Source organism: Carcharodon carcharias, chromosome 22, assembly GCF_017639515.1.
Source record: "Carcharodon carcharias isolate sCarCar2 chromosome 22, sCarCar2.pri, whole genome shotgun sequence".
In the NCBI taxonomy this organism is placed as follows: Eukaryota; Metazoa; Chordata; class Chondrichthyes; order Lamniformes; family Lamnidae; genus Carcharodon; species Carcharodon carcharias.
This window is the reverse complement of record NC_054488.1, coordinates 37,318,737-37,336,284: the sequence shown is the minus strand read 5'-3', so window position 1 is coordinate 37,336,284 and position 17,548 is coordinate 37,318,737. Positions and strand designations below refer to the sequence as shown.

Here is a 17,548-nt window from a genome sequence, read left to right as displayed (position 1 = left end):
CCACAGTTTATATTTCATTCAGATCCTCCCATTTGTTTAGCATGTGAAGATATTTAACACGATGATGCTACAGAAATCACGCCAGCCAAAATGACACCGGTCTTTAGTGGCCTCAAACAGTCTATTCCTTTTGTCTTGAATTTTCTTTTAATTGCTATAAAAATTTGAAGACTATGTATTGTGGTCTCGTCAATGTGAAGATATATTCCTCTACTAATTTATTTAAAATAAAAGCAACAGCCCGATTTCTTAGATACCCTGTTATATCTAAGACCTTAATACTGTTAATAAATTGAAAGCGAAATACTGCAGATGCTTGAAATCTGAAATATGAACAGAAAATGCTGGATAAGCTCAGCAGGTCTGGCAGCAGCAGGGGAGAGAAGAACAGAGTTAACATTTCAAGTCCAATATGACTCTTCTTTGGAACTGGAGAGACCTCTCCAGTTTGATAAATTGAGGCCATCTAGGTTCTTACTTTATTCTTGCTCCATCAAGTAGGCATTCACCCACTATAGTTTTAATAAATGAACATTGTTCTATCAGCTCCAAACTCTCTAGTATGATTTATACCATTATTCTCTCTTATTACCTCCGTAAACTTAGGTTAATATGTTTTGGCCTTCTCAACCATTCGAGTTTGTTTTGTCAGCAATTATTTCCCTTTCTTCATTCTTGGTTGTACACCTTTTCTAGAATTTGCCACACATCTGGATAGAGACATTTTGTTTTCATCTTTAGGGGTCATTTTTCAGGCAATTTTCTTGTTAAAAATTTTCTATCAAGACCAAGCACAGCTCATGGCAATATTACTGTTTAGTTCAGATTATAGCAGAAAATTCACTCTGCATTTGAAACAAAAGTCTTCAATTCTTTGTAAATATTAATTTGCTCCCCTGTAGAAAGGTTATTTTGATGATCAGATGCATTTTGCTACTTATTAATGTGGACAAGTACAATTCTCAATCATAGGATTGGAGCAAGGATATATCACTACATCCTCAAGTGAGATATACAGGATTGTACAATATAATGCACCTTTACATAGCATTATAATTCTTCCAAGTTATCAAAACCAAATTTTCTTTATCTCCTAAGTTTTGCTTTTGGCTTTTCCATTTCCAACTTTATTCATGATTCAAAATAGATTTACAGTTTCTACAAATTCTTACAATTTTACTGATGGTACCATAAATGAAAATAAGCAGAAGACATTTAACCCAATTATTTGCAGGAAAAGAAAGTAAGTTCCCACCTCTGAATCAGAGTCTGAGGAACTAGAACTAGACGAACTGGAGGAATCACTTGAACTGTCTGAGGCAATACCCGTGGACTCTTGCAGGTCAACCAAATCTGCTGCTACAGCAAGCTCTGGGCGTTCTTGCTTCAAAATCCTGCAAGAATACAAAAGCAGAAAATGTTTGGTTCTTCTCAGTGAAGCAAACTAGGCACAAAGGCCCAGAGTTTATAGTCAGTGGCAAAGGGACCATGTTGAAAACTGACAATAAAGACCTAGTGACCCTTTTGGAGTGAATTTCACCTTCCCCAGTGTTAATTTAATTCTGTTGCCAGCTGCAGGGGATTTTTGGCATCCACCAGCAGTGATTTCATCAGGCTAGCTAAACAGCCAATCACATTGAAGAATTTTAGCAGACCGCAAACCAGGAAGCGACAAATAGGTTTTATCATTTACTTCTAATAATTTTACACAAAGCGAAATAAAGATTAGGCTATACACATGGATTAAAAGATGAAATATCAAACTTAAAAAAAACTTTTAAAGGTTATGGAATTTTTTGCATGGAATGGAGTAATTAGACGTTTCACAAATATAAAACTAGTTCTTCAAGGCCAGAGAACCTGTTCAACAGTAAATATGGACTTCGTATGCCACTAGAAACCCAATTACACATCATTTAACAAGGTATAACTTGAGTACTGCTGGAAAAAAAAGCTTTTTGTCTTGCACTTGTGTACAATTCTGGGCACCATATTATAGGAAGGATGTGAACACATTGGAGAGAGTGCAGAAGTGGTTTACAAGAATGGTCCCAGGAATGAAAAACTTCAACTATGAGGATAGATTGGAGAAGTTGGGACTGTTTTTCTTGGAGAGGAGAAAGCTTAGAGGAGACCTGATAGAAGTTTTCAAAATCATGAGGGGTGCTGGACAGAGTAGATAGAGAGAAGCTGTTCTCACTCGTAAAAGGATCAAGAATGAGAGGGTGCAGATTTAACATGATTTGCAAAAGGAGAAAACGTGATGTGAGAAAAAGCTTTTTCACACAAGTGCTTCGGGGCTGGAATGCCTTGAAATGTGGTGGAGGCAGGTTCAATTGAGGCATTCAAGAGGTCATTAGATGATTATTTGAATAGAAACAAGGAGCAGTACGGGGAAAAGGCAGGGCAATGGCACGAGGACATAATGCTCATTTTGAGAGCCGATGGAGACACGATAGGCCAAATGGCCTCCTTCTGTGCCATTAAGATTCTGTTATCAGGACAATTTGCAAGAATACCAAATGTAAAGGGAACAACAATTTATACTGCATGAGAAGAAAGTGCTGATTGGTTGGCAAGTGGACTTTGATTGGTGGGGCGTTGCCACGGAGAATGTACCGGTTGATGGTGACTATCAGTTAACTGTCAAGCATTGTTTGAAATTTAAACGAGGCAGCTTGACTCTGATTGGTCAAGGCATTGCCTTGAGGAATGAACCAGCACTTAAATTGGCTGTGAGCATAATTCTTAGCAAACTGAGGATTATTTAGCAAATGTCATGCAATTGCAGATGTTGTCCAATTGAGGAATCACATTTAATGTTAGACAGTGTGTTTTCAATGTTTTGCATTGGTTGGGTACCGCTGATAACCAAATTAAGATTGTTAGTTGGGTTCATAGTGCGATTTATTTGCGTGTGCTGGAGCTACATATATTGATACACAGGGCTCTTTTCTTTGCAGACAGAAAGAACATGTACACACATTGCGCCTGTTTCAGCTAAACAAAATAAGTGACACCTGGTTCATTCCTCAGGACAATGCCTTGACCAGAGTCAAGCTGCTTTGTTTAAATTTCAAATAATGCTTGGTAAACTGTTAGTCACCATCAACCAGTGCATTCTCCAAGGCAACATCTCTACCAATCAGAGTCTCTTCTCAGGCAGTATAAAATATTGTTCCCTTTGCATTTGGTATTCTTGAGAATTGTCCTGGTGAGTTCAAGACAAAATGTCTCTTTTTTCAGCAATACTCAAGTTCTGTACTACCAAATGACTATTTGTAAAGACATAACTTCTTGAAGGGTTTTCTTTTACAGTGAAGCTATTAGCATACCAAGTGTCAATCAGATTAGAAATTTCTAATTGATTTCCATCTTTGAGGGTTTCCAACAGCGCAACCTGTGGAGCAAAGAATCACTGACAACAACTTCTAGATTTCCATGTTTACTTGTACGTTTGAATGCCAGAATTTGCTATCAGTTTCAAACAGTAATGATAACAAACCCTGACAGTTTCACTGCATTTTAATTGGAAAATCTGGGCCGACATAATATTTGAACTTAAGTAACCTATAACTTTAAAACTGCACATTCTGTATTTCACAGCTGAAACTAGTGTTATCACAATGTACTTATTTATGTTTAGTTTCATTTAAAGCCATTAAATCCCATATAAACTAAAGATTTCATTTTGATGTGAATCCATATTATACCCCAGTTCAAACAAAAGAACTCATGTATATGATGCAATAAGTTAAGGTATTCAACATCACCCTTACTCACAGAATCTGAGAACAGGGATTGACTTCTCTACGTCTACAACTGATACCATCCACAGCATAATTAATCCACATGGCACCCTTTTCCAGGGATCAATGAAGAAATGCCAAGTGATTAAAAGCCAAAAACACCTCGGGGACAAACTCTATGATAAGTATTTATGAGGGGTGGTATTTTTCCATTTAATTACATTTCTTCTTAAAGCTTAGTCTTTAGGGTTCATTGAAATGGTCCTCTCAATATCCCAAATGCTCAGCTCTTGATGTCAGCTGTACTATCAAAGGAAAAAAAGTATCAAGCAAAGGGACAAAAATTTGGAGGTATTAGGCTCTCTAGAATTGTTTTTGTATTTTAAAGCAGGTTCAACAAGGGCACTAGTAGAGATCTTTAAGTGGAACAAGATGCAAGTTATCAGTTTAAATGTAGCTGATTGAGAAGAATATTTGTCAATTTCTAGATTATCTGAACCAGACAAAGATCTCTGTATGTACAGGAAACTTCATAACGCAAAGTACCAAAGGGTATTCAAGTATCTTTCAATTTTCATATCAATACTCATTAGAAGTTAATATAAAAACTTTATTTAAAAACATATTCTTTGCACTGTAAACAGATTATTCAGACGTTGAATGCAGAAATTATTCCATTTACAAAAGTACAATGTGTATAAGCTGACGAAATATGAGAAAATCAGTTTTCACCTGACATACTATGAAAAAGCCACAATATATGCTTTGACTTAGCCACTGATTTTTAGTTCTCTTCAATTTGGAGGGTCTGACCACAAAATACAGCAAAAGAATTACACAACTTTCAAGGGCCAAGTCACATATACAACTCATGCAAAGGGTAACAATAGAATGAGCTATGTGTTTTCCAACTGAGATGACAGGTGAACAGCTTGACCCCAAACCTCTTCCAGTACTGCTATATAATTATCTTATTTCTGTTTCTTGATCCAAGAGGGAAAAAATAATCTATTCCTTGTTCTAAAAGTGTTTTGAAAGTAGGCAACAGGGGATAGCCATAAATAGGAACTTTTCAAGCCAAAAAAAGATTTGTATAGGGTTTTACTTTTATGATTTTATTAAGGTTGGAGATGAGACTAAAAAGGAAGCAGCACGGATAATGAGGAAAAATTTAGCCAGATTCAGAAAGATCTAAATCTTTTGGATAACAAGGCCAAAGAGTGGCAGATTATATCAATGTGGGCAAATAAAATAATTAGTGTGAGAAAAAAGAACTAAAATCGGGTGTGTGCACTAAGTGGTACAGTGATTTGAATGTGATCATGGTGAGATATCCAAGACTTAGCAGCAATTAAAAAGGTGATTAAGGTACTTGGTTACATTATCTGAGGTGCAGAGTACAATTCACAAGGTTTCGTAATTTTGTAACAAGTTTGCTACACTCATCTAGTGTACTGTCACCCGATTGTAGGAAGGATAATGTTGCCCCTGAGAAGGTGGGGAGGAGCAAAAATTATTAATTCTATATATTTGGAACTGAATTTAAAAGGATAGGTTAATGAAGTTGGGGGTATTTTCTTTTTGAAAGAACTTCAAGATATTTAGTTACAAAATTTCCAGTTTATTAGAAGAGTTGACAGATTTAATTTTTGCAACTTGTTCACCATGCCGATGGGGTGCAAATATCAGGAAACACATTAACAATTAGGCTCTCCCAGTGACTTAGCTGACTGAAGCAGTGAGTAACAGCCATATGGAACAGAAAAATTGCAAGCTAAATCCCAGTCTTTACTCAGTTAGGCAATCTCAGCTCTGCAACAGCTAAAGCACTAATCAATCTTGGCATCCCAAGGTTAGGAAGAGAAAAATTGCTGAGGACTCTGCAAGAACTGCATGTGTGTAAGTCACGCGAGAAGGTGGTTCTCCTTCTCCCTGTATAATGGAGCAGCACTGCTGACAATCACTATGTACATTCACACATGGTGGATGGTCATTTCAGCAAATTATAGTGGAGCACAAGGTACCTGTAAAACCGTATCCAGTTAGGAAAGGTGGAACTCAGCAGGGATATTAATCCTGTAAATTTCCCATAAACTGAAAAATCATGTTTTCACTCTGTATTCAGTGACAGTATCAAAGGCAATTTGGTGAGGTTTGACACGTCAACAAGAACTGCAAAGCTTCCATAAATTGTCCTTAAAACGTGCCTCAAAGGTGCACAATTAGTGTAGCATTTCAGAAGGGAGAGAAAGTTAAGGGTAAGAAGGGAAGTTTGGCAAAATTTGTCGCCTAAAGGCTAACAGAACTGTGGAATAATTTACCATGAAAAGCCATGGAAGTAGACGGAATAAATGGTAGATGAGGCACTTGGATGAATTTTTGAACAGAATAGACATAATATGAAAGTGGGTAGGTGCTAATGGTCTGAACAAGGAATTAGTTTTTTTGGTAAAATGATTTCCTGTCCCAAAAAATTCACATTCTCCTGTTTTTTAATTCTCTCTGCTCCCTTTCTCCTCTGTTTCTTTCGCAGGAAATAAGGCGCTTTGTCCAAGTGGCTATTCATTATACATGAACACTGACAAAAGACTATCAGCAATGGGGGATCAGAATCAAACCTAATCTTGGTCTTACCCAATGTCCACATGTGTGCTTCCTACAAAGGGCAATCCCTGATTCATAGTTACCAAGACCAACCACAGCTCCCTGGTTGAAATCAAGTAACTCAGCATAAAATCAAGACAGAATTCGTCTGGTCTGTATGATTCAACTACTTACTGCCTTCAAGCAACATGCATCACATCGAAGCTGAAATATAAACAAAGGAAAGGCTATTTCCCCATCTACTATGTCTTAGCTCATATAAATGCACAATCACTGACCTGCTGTAAACTATATCTCATACCCAGAAAATAATTATCTCATGTTGAGATTACCTGTACCACTTTCTGGATAGTTTAGGACGTCCCCTAACCGTTTTATGCCATACAACAGGAAAGTTGGTTGCACTGGCAAAGTTCTGAGTAACAGCAATAGTGTGATCCATATTGAGTACTACATGCCACCATCCACCTGAAAGACAAGAAGAATTCTATGTAAGGAATCCATTTCTAAATCTCAATCAATTTAACATACATTTAAACAACTTTAATTATTGACTGACAGAGAACTGGATTGAAGAAAGACGGAACCCAATTCTGACCCATGCTCCTAAGTGCAAGCGTAACTAGGCAAAAATAGTTCCATCTTTTGTGATTCACAGATCATTCAGCCCATCAAAGCTGTTAAATGTTTTTCTCCACTAAAACCATCTAGCCTAATTTCACTATACTTCTTGCTCCGCAAGGCTTTGCAAAGTATAAAAATACAATAGATTTCAAGTGTCAGCACAATTCCCTAGCAGCAACATTATCCATCCTAATTTACACAGAGAAAGCTGGCCAATCATTTCACCATGGAATTTATTGACTTGCTATTGGACAGCACTTAGAGTCATGAATAATTACTGTTTTACTATTTCAAAGCATTCACTAGCTTTCCAATATTTTATATGTGATATTTTATAATAATGTTCTCATAGATATACAGGATATTACCACTAACAAAGTGGTTAATCATCACTTAAAGGGCCATCACCTTTCCTTGTGGGACTTTTCCTTTGTCAGGTGTGAAATCCACATGTTAAATCCCTACTTGTAAAACATGCACATAATCAAATCATGCTGTTGCTAAAGCATGTTGAAAAATGTTAGCTTTCTCAACACAATTTAGCTTCAAATGAAGAATCCAAATCTTCTAACCTCAAGAGCCTGTAACATCTAAAAATCAAAGCAAGCAAATATCCTGAAGGCTATTAAATCCTTGGTATGAAAATTCACATATCACAGCCATATGCAACTTGTTCACGTCAATAGTGAAAGCCCAAACCTAAAGATGAGGAATAAGAAGCATCCAGGTTGTGCATTCAATGCAGTGGAGAGCACAAAGATTAATTTTAAATTCTTCTTCAAATATACTGCAGAAGTATTTCACCTTCCCAGAAGAACATAGAAACATACGAAATAGGAGCAGGAGTAGGCCATTCAGCCCATCAAGCCTGCTCTGCTATTCAATATGATCATGGCTGATCTGTTTGTGTTTCGAATTCCACATTCCCATCTACCCCCAATAACTTTTGATTCCCTTTCCTAACAAGAATCTATCAACCTCTGCCTTAAAAATATTCAGTGACCCCATTTCCACTGCCTTCTAAGGCAGGGAGTTCCAAAGTCACACAACCCTCTGAGAAAAAAATTTCTCCTCATCTCTGTCCTACAAGGGCAACCCCTAATTTTAAAAGTGACCCCTAGTTCCTGACTCACCCACAAGAGGAAACATCCATCCCACGTACAGCTTGTCAAGATTATTCCATCCTTCCATGTATAGCTTGTTAAGATAATTTACAATCTTATATATCTCAATCAAGTCACTCCTCACTCTTCTAAGCTCCAGTGGAAACAAGCCCAGCCTATTCAACCTATCCTCACAAGACAACCCACTCATTCCAGGTAGCAGTCTAGTAAACCTCCTGCCTCAACACATTTACATCCTTCCTTATATAAGGAGACGAAAACTGCACACAGTATTCGAATTGCGGTCTTACCAATGCCCCTTATAACTGAAGTATAACATCCTTACTTTTATGTTCAATTCCTCTTGTAATAAAGGATAGTATTCCATAGTCTTCTTGATTACATGCTGTACCTGAAAATTAACTTTTTGTGACTCATGCATGAGAACACCTAGATCCCTCTGCACCTCTGAATTCTGCAGTCGTTCTCTATTTAAGTAATACTCTGCTTTTTTATTCTTCCTACCAAAGTGAACATTATCACATTTTCCCACATTATATTCCATCTGCCAGATTTTTGCCCACTCACTCATCTATATCAAACTCCTTATGTCTTCTTCACAACATACTTTCCTACCGATCTTTGTGTCGTCTGCAAATTTAGCTACCATGCCTTCACTCCCCTCATCTAAGTCATTGAGGTAAATTGTAAAAAGTTGAGGCCCTAGCACAGACCCCTGTGGGAATCCACTCGGCACATCCTGCCAATCAGACAAATACCCATTAATGCACACACTGTTTTCTGCCAGCCAGTTAATCCTCTATCCTAATATGTTACCCCTTACACCATGAGTGTTTATCTTCCACAATAACCTTTGATGTGGCACCTTATCAAATACCTTCTGGTAATCTAAGTACAGTACGTCAACAGGTTCCCCTTTATCCACAGCACATGTTACTACTTCAAAGAACTCTAATTAATTGGTTAACCATTTCACAAAAACATGCTGACTCTTCCCGATTACCTTGTGTTTCTCTAACGGCCCAGCTATAAGCTCTTTAATATCGACTCCAACACCTTCTGCATGACAGATGTCATGCTAACTGGCCTAGAGTTTCCTGTTTCCTGCCTCTCCCCTTTCTTGAATAGAGGGGTTATATTTGTTACTTTCCAGTCTGAAGCAGCCTTTCCTGAATCTAGGGAGCTTTGGAAGATTAACCCAACGCATCGACTACCTCATTAGCCACTTCTTTTAAGATCCTAGGGTAAAGTCCATCTGTGCCCGGAGACTTGTCAGCTGGCAGCTCATCAGTTTGCTCAGTTCTGCTTCCCTAGTGATTGTAATTTTACCAAATTCCTCTCTCCCCTCCACCTCCTGATTTATAGGTATTACTGGAATATTTTTTAAATCCTCTGTAGTGAAGACAGCGGCAAAATATTTGTTAACTTCATCCACCATTTCCTTATTATCTACTATTAACTCCCCATTCTCACTCTCTAAAGGACCGACACTCACTTTACCTACTCCTTTTGTTTAAATACCTGTAGAAACTCTTGCTATCCATTTTTACATTTCTAGTTAGCTCCTTTTCATACTCTAATTTCTTTATCCTGATTAACCTTTTAGACATTCTCTGCTGTTCTTTATATTCTGACCAATCGTCTAACTTGCCACTCGCCTCTGCGCAGTTATATGCTTTTTCCTTAAGTTTGATGCTTTCCCTAATTTCTTCAGTTAACGACGGATGGCAGGTCCTCCCTTTAGGATTTTTCTTTATGGTAGGAATATACTTATTCTGAGTATCCTGAAAGATCCTCTTAAATGCCTGCCACTGCTTCTCTATTGATCTATCCCTTAGCCTAGTATCCCAGTTAAAATCAGCTAGCTCAGCTTTCATGCCCACTTAGTTGCCTTTAAGTTTAAAATACTAGTCTTAGACCCAATACTACTCTTCTCCCTTTCATACCGGATGTAAAATTCAATCATATTGTAGTCACTGCTACCTAGGAGTGCCTTTAATTAATCTTGTCACATTGCACAATCCCAAGTCTAATATAACTAGCTCTCAGAAACCATCTTGAAATCATTCTATGAACTGTAGATTGATTCCAGAGATGCGGGGCTTGTCTTATGAGGAGAGATTGAACAGTTTAGGCCTATACTCGCTAGAGTTTAGAAGGATGAGAGGAGATCTAATTGAAGTATAGAAGATGCTAAAGGGGATAGACAAAGTAAACGTGGAGCGGATATTTCCCTTTGTGGGGCATTCTAGAACAAGAGGCCATAGTTTTAAGCTAAGGGGTGGTAGATTTAAATCAGAGATGAGGAGGAATTACTTTTCTCAAAGGGTCGTGAATCTGTGGAATTCACTACCTCAGAATGCAGTGGATGCCGGGACGCTGAGTAAATTTAAGGAGGCGATAGGCAGATTTTTAATTAGTAATGGGCTGAAAGGCTATGGCGAGAGGGCGGGAAATTGGAGTTGAGGACGAAATGAGATCAGCCATGATCGTATTGAATGGCGGGGCAGGCTTGAGGGGCTGAATTGCCTACTCCTGTTCCTAGTTCTTATGTTAACTCCTCATCCAGGCTACGACTGCCAATCTGATTTTTCCAGTTTATATGTAGATTAAAGTCACCCATGATTATTGCCATCCCTTTATCACAAGCACCAAATATTTCTTCTTGTATACTTTGTCCTACATTGTGGTTACTGTTAGGGGGCCTGTAGACCACTCCCATCAGTGACTTCTTTCCTCTACTACATCTCATCTCCAGTCAAACCGATTCTACATCCTGATGTCCTGAATCAGGGTAATCTCTAACTATTGCACAAATGCCATCCTTGATTAACAATGCTACCCCTCCACCTTTACCTAGCTTCCTACCCTTCTTGAAGGTCATATACCCTTCAATATTCAGGACTCAATCCTTGTCATCCTGCAGCCAGGTCTCAGTAACGGCTATCAGATCATGGTTATTTACTTGAATGTGCGCTATCAATTCACTTACTTTGTTATGAATGCTATGTGCATTCAGATACAGAGCCTTTGGTTTTGTCTTTTTATTATCTTTGTGACATCTAGTCTTGATTCTTGGTGCATTCTTAGGTTTCTTTCTCTCTAGCCTTTCCCACCATTCTCCAGCCCTCATTTCCAATATTACTATTTTCCTCTCTTACCTTGTCTCGACTCTGTGATATATTACATCTTTCCGCATTTGATCCGTTGCCCCCACTATTTAGTTTAAAACCCTTTCAACTTCTCTAGTTATGTGGTTTTGCAAGAACACTGGTCCTAGCACAGTTCAGTTGTAGACTGTCCCAATGGTACAACTCCCACTTTCCCCAGTATTGGTGCCAGTGCCCCACAAACCGAACCCACGTCTCCCACACTAGTATTTGCGCCATGTGTTCCCCTGTGGCCATAATTGTACACTTTTATGCACATTCTGACGAATCCCCCACTTTCAACCATATGAGACCCATGAGTAATCTCAGTTGCAACAACACATCCAGCGTCTATCAGTTCTGCCTACGGCAGAATCTCAATGGCAGGCTGCCTGACAGGAAGCACTATGCGCTTCCTGTGCAGAAGGGGGGAGGGATTCCCCAACTGTCAAAGTGTGCTTTTTTGCGCAAAAGAGCACACATCTCCCTGCGACTAAGTGCTGTCTCAGGGAGATCAGTGAAAGCTTTATAAACATTAAAAATAGAAAAATAAAAAAATTATTAACATGTCCCCCTCATGTGACAATGACACACGAGATGGGACATGTTAACAAATATGACTAAAACTTTATTAAACTTTTTAAAAACAGACATGAAACCTCGACTCGCCAGTGGATGAGGTTTCATGTTTTTTCAGAAGCCCACTGGGGCTCCTGGTCTGCCCGCCAACCTTAAGACTGGATGGGCAGGGCCTTTAATTGGGTGAATTACCCTGTCAATGGCCTCAATTGACCATTGACAGGCCGGCAGGCGGACAGCTGATTTTGCTGTCCGAACGCCTTCCTGAATATTTAAATAGGGCGGGATGACGTCAGGGGGAACCCCCCAACGTCATCCCGCGTCAGCGAGCGGGCCCCGCCCCCAACTCACCAATGGAAAAATTCTGGCCTATAGCTCTAGATTACTTACAGAAAAACTGGCTGTATTTGGGTAGCAGGCAAAAATTGGATGAGACTTGTCCGTTCTTGCACAAAGATCACATTTAACAATAAGCATTTGAGTCAGATACCAGAAGGCAACTGGCTCCAATGGAGTAGAAGGAATATTTGCAAGGAAAAAAAACTGTGTAATGAATGAGTGTTGAGACCCATTTTTTGAAATATAAGGGTTCCTCTGACCCCTATTAAAAGACAGATGACTGCTGACAACCCATCAAAGAACAATATCAGAGGCTTCTAACTGTAAACAAATTAGCCTAAATCCTTCAATAGGAAGCGCGATCAAAATATGTAGAGCCTTGCAGATTTTGGGTGACAGTATATACAGCGAGAAGCCGACCATCAGAATGATTTAATAAATGTAGAACTCTGAGGTAATTTTTAAAAATGAGAAAATTGTCACCTTTGGATTAGAGAAGTGCAGAGGTTTGTCATTTTGTGTCATCTATAAGCAACGATATCAGTTTTCAAACAGAAATTATACCTTCGTGTCAAATGCTGAGCAATACTAGAATATTGTCAATGACTTTCCAACAGCAATGATCCCCTTTAACAAAGTCCTGTGTAAGTAAACTTTTTCTACTTTTTAAAAAATCACCTGGCACAAAGACAGTCTCTCCGGGCTTCTGAAGGATTTCTAAGGGTTTAAACTCCTGAGGCCAGGTTGGATGTTGTGTGCGAGGGTAGACAATGACAAACCATGTGATGGCCTCATCTTGTTGATTTCCACCTTCTTCCCTGGTAATCTTGATAAGTTCACGAGGTGTATTTGTAGGAAACAAACACCAACGCTTGTGGCCTTGAACTAGAGCATTCCACGCACTTGTTCCTAAAGGATCAATATGGACTCCAGTCCCAGATCTTGGTGGGCCCATGACAAACCATCTAAAAAGATAAAACATTGTAGAAGAATAAATGTGAAAATAATTCCCAATTAAATACTAAACTTTCTTCAGTGCTGATCTGCTATATACAACACACTTGTTAGTAATATGCTTCCTATTCAGGCACAATGCCCTTGTTTTCCGCTTCAAATAAAAACCTAAGCAGTGATTCAGAAAATAATTTAAATCCCTTTACTCTCTGCACCCAATCAAACATATGCATCCCCACTGTGAAAATTGCTGAAAATTTTAAAATCATATAAGAATGTGGAGAGAAAATTAACTCATCTTAACCAGGACATCTTAAGTATTTGAACCTTTACTGTTCACATCCCATCCTGCACTAAATCCCACTTGCTCATCAACCCTGTCAACATCCACATGCTCCTTGTCCTTATACATGAAGCCCAAATTGCTTGTCCTGTTCATAAATCCCAGAATGGCCTTGTACTCCTCTACCTCACCACTCTGTGTCCTACAGTTTTTTAACTCATTCCTTCCACATTTGCCTGTCATTCTGCTTTCAGTACTAAAGCCTTCAAATTTCACTACCTTTCTCTCTGGAGCTCACTCTTTAAATCCATTTGCTCCTACTTTTCTCTCTTTCTCAAAAAGATAAGTTTTGAGGAGGCTTTCAAACAATTGGTTCATTCAGATCTCTCTAAACTCACGTTCTCTCTTATGTGAAATGCTCTGGGATTCTTTCCTGAAGGTTCTATGTAAATCCAAGTTGTTTTCTGTTCTTATGAAAATAATTCTGAACAATTCCATAAAGTACTTAGAGTTCAATCACGTGAATTATCCGGGACTGGGTGGCAGTACGTTACATTCTTTTGCAACCTCGGTTCAAAAAAAGACTTAACTACTATAAGGATCCTTTGTGAAATGGGTTAGACTACTCTTGATCAAATTTCAAAACAAGCGCCAACGCACAACAGAATAGCTGGTGAGGGAAATGAAATTGTCGCAAAGATTCAGAAAAAGATGATCTTCTTGGGCTGAGGTTTTAGGCATATTTTTGGGACAGAGTAGAGGAAAGGTTCTCTGCATTTAACCACATGATAACCTAGCCTTGAAACTCTTGATATTGGCATGGCATGTTTGAAATTGAAGAATTCCTTTCTCTAGCATCTCTCAGCTTGCTGAACACAAAATTTACAAAAAAACAACCCCAGCAAGAAAACATTTCTTAAGACAAACCTGTTTATAAGATCACAATGAATGATCCAATATGTTTTATACTGTTGTATCAGGGCCGCTAAGCTGATTCAAGTGGGATGAACAGAAATATAATGGGACGCTTGAAAAAAGAGATTTGGAAGATGATCTACAAATTCTTGACCCCTTTACTAAAATCAGCTTGATTCTTTGTACGTTTTCTAAATGCATCAATTTTATTGATTACTTTGATCAAGATACTAGAATGGCATTCTTTTGAATAGTTCCATCATCGTGACCGTTTTTTAAAACATTTCTGGCACAATCCAGCACATGTTGCATAACTCGCTAAGGATAGTGCTAAAAAGAAAGAGACAGTTTTCTGATTTGTCTGATAAAAGGGAAGATTTATTAACTACTCAGCTGGGTGGATGACGTGCTACACAAGCATCTACTGTCCTACATTTAACACAGCTCATTATTTTACTTTTGGTTGAATGCAATGTCGATCTCCAGGGCTCCAAACGAACTCTCCAACTAAGGCTCGCTCTGTCATACTAGAAATTCACCATGAAAGCTGTGGGATACAAGAGGAATCACTCTGTACACACTGATCTACATTATAGCTTTCCAACAATTAATCATTTTAAGTGCTGTTACCTGTATGGAGGTCTCCGCTTTTCCCCTGCAAACTGGAATAAATCATCCTTAAAATATTTTGGCACTTCATAATCCTCTAACAGTTTCTTCCTTTTAGGGTGTTCCCCGTAGCTGCTATCAAAAATGTAAAGAGGGCTATCATCTTTCGTCGTTTCCATGTAGTCGGCATAATACTTCATTTTCATTTTAACAGAGTAGCCATCATTGTCTTCCCCACATTTAAATTTCTGATTTCTATACTTGCGCTTTAATCGCTCCAGCGTCCACTTTTCATGTGCTGCCCACCCATGTTCAGCATTTAACACCACCACAGGCTTATATGGTTTTTCATATTTCTCAATGAATTCTTCAACCGATGTATGGAGGGCATCTATCCTTTCTACATTGTCCTGCAACAACAGGAAAAATATATTCAACATAAATCAGGTTGACTTTGGCAACTTGGAAATCCAGATTGAGCCATTGCAGTGAGGTAGCTCAGGCAACATAAAAATATCTTCCACTTGTTTAAAAGTACAATACTGATTTCTAGTTGGAAATGATGGATTTCTTACACTTTTGATATATATCTCTCAATGAAAACAACAGGGACCTTGGAATTATCATTTATCCTCCAAGCATTTAAAAAAATGTTGTTATATTGTTTCCTGCAATTTCCATGCAATTTTTATATGCATATTTTAATGCATATATTTTCCTCCCATCTCCTGCAATTCATTACTGCACCAAGCTAATAATATTGGATTGCAGTGCTTGTGATCAATTTATTACCGCTCATAGGTTAATATACAATTTGGCTATTGTTCAAAAATTATCTTGCATGAGTTTAATTTTTTAAGATACATAATTTTTCCACTTGATATCTCCTAAGACAGGGATTGAGTTGCCAAAGCCTCTTCCAATCTTGCTCTGCATGGAGAGTGGGCGCAATTACACCAAAACACCCAACTGCAGCATCCTCTTTCCAACCAACTGTTTTGTTGATTTTAACTTTGCACAAAAACCCTTTTAGCTGGCCTTTAATGACATTACAAATCACCAGCTTGTTAATTCAGTTTTCAAATCATGCAAAAGCTAGGGGATCTAATTAAAAGTATAAAGACACTGCAACATTGTTTTCAACAATCACCAGTATAGATTGTTACCAATTTATTAAAACTACTCACTAGAATATATTAATGTGCAAATCTGTATTAAAATAGATCAATAGATTAAAGAATCTTTTTCAACCTACAGATAGTCATAGAACCTAAGTTAAATGCTTTCGTTTGTATTAACTGCTCTAATAGTTTGTGACACTGTGCATAATTGGTAATGTAAAATTAAGATTGAAATTCATGTCTCTTTTAATGGCATGGCAGGTAAGTACACTACCAGATATGGTGAGTCATATAGATAAGGAAGATCCCAGGTTCGTTAGCTTGTCTACTGGGTTACTACCAAATGAAAGCAGTGAATAAAAATTATTATATTTTGAGTTTACCGCATTTGTTTTTGCACATTATAACAGGTGAGCTTTTAAAAAGTTTCCAGTTAATTTATGGAAAATGCTTAATCAATTGGATAAAGTAGTGAAGTGATTATGCTACTAAGCTAGTAAACCAGAGGCCTAGACAAATAATTCAGAGAATGATAGTTCAAATTATAGAAGTTTGAGAATTTAAATTCAGATTACAAAAATTTGGAAATATACACTGTCCAATATTCCCTCTAATTTTCCTTTGCTGTGCGTAGCCAGTTTGTTCCACTGCACAGTCGCTTTAAGACTGCCATGTGGCCACACATCATAAAGGGACCACGGCATGGCCATGCAGCTTAGAGGAAACAATGGTTCTTTCCCACCGGCAGGACAGACCCATAGAAATGGTGGCAGTGATATGCAGTCAGGGGAGTGTCCGTGGGAGTCCTCAACATTTTAGATCAAACGGGGGAAGGAAACCTCCTGCAAATTACCAGCTACCATCCTCTTTCACTTGATGAATCGCTACTCCTCCCTATTTAAAAAAGGTTGGCAAGGGCACATCACATACTCTGGGTGATTAAATTGAATGTCCATCAAGAAGAGTGGCTCCATAGTATCAACACTGACTGGATCTTGAAGTACGTAGCTGCCAGATTAGGATTGCAAAAAGTGGTTAGAGAACCTACATATGGGAATAACCTACATGGCCTCACCTTTACTAGTCTATCTGTTGCAGATTTGTCCATAGCAGCTTTGGAGGAGAGACCACTGCACAATTCCTTTGGAAGGCCAACTATCTTTACACTGAGAACACCCTCCATTGTGTCATGGACCTCAATAACTATAATTGCATACACCACAATCTGTAACCTCAAGGCCCAGCATATCCTCCACATCTCCAGCAAGCCTGATGACCAACCCTGGTTCAATGAGAAGTATAGAAGTTCATGCCAGGACTAAGCCCCAGTCAGTGCCGGATTAGCCATTTTTTGCTGGGGCAGGGGCTGGTTCATGATAATAAGCTTTACCTGGGAGATTGGTATACAGCATCAACACTGGCATTAAGCTGTTTGGCTGAATGGCCAATTGCTGAGCTGTAAAATTCTTGAGGACAACTAATGCTTATCAAGGTGTAC

The 17,548-nt window shown here is 38.4% G+C and overlaps 1 protein-coding gene across 3 annotated transcripts in view; it reads right to left on the bottom strand.

Annotated features, from left to right (window-relative positions):
- The window catches only part of jmjd6 (jumonji domain containing 6, arginine demethylase and lysine hydroxylase), a 40,015-nt gene that overhangs the window by 13,714 nt on the left and 8,753 nt on the right, over positions 1 to 17,548 (bottom strand). For 2 of the 3 annotated variants that reach the window (XM_041216925.1, XM_041216926.1), the window contains exons 2-5: positions 14,951 to 15,339; positions 12,847 to 13,133; positions 6,686 to 6,821; positions 1,256 to 1,394 (exon numbers count right to left, since the gene is read on the bottom strand). In XM_041216925.1, coding sequence (XP_041072859.1) covers positions 1,256 to 1,394; positions 6,686 to 6,821; positions 12,847 to 13,133; positions 14,951 to 15,339 — 951 coding nt within the window. Of the gene's footprint in view, positions 1 to 1,255; positions 1,395 to 6,685; positions 6,822 to 12,846; positions 13,134 to 14,950; positions 15,340 to 17,125; positions 17,333 to 17,548 lie in introns of all 3 variants that reach the window. The other variant, XM_041216923.1, reaches the window with a different exon arrangement.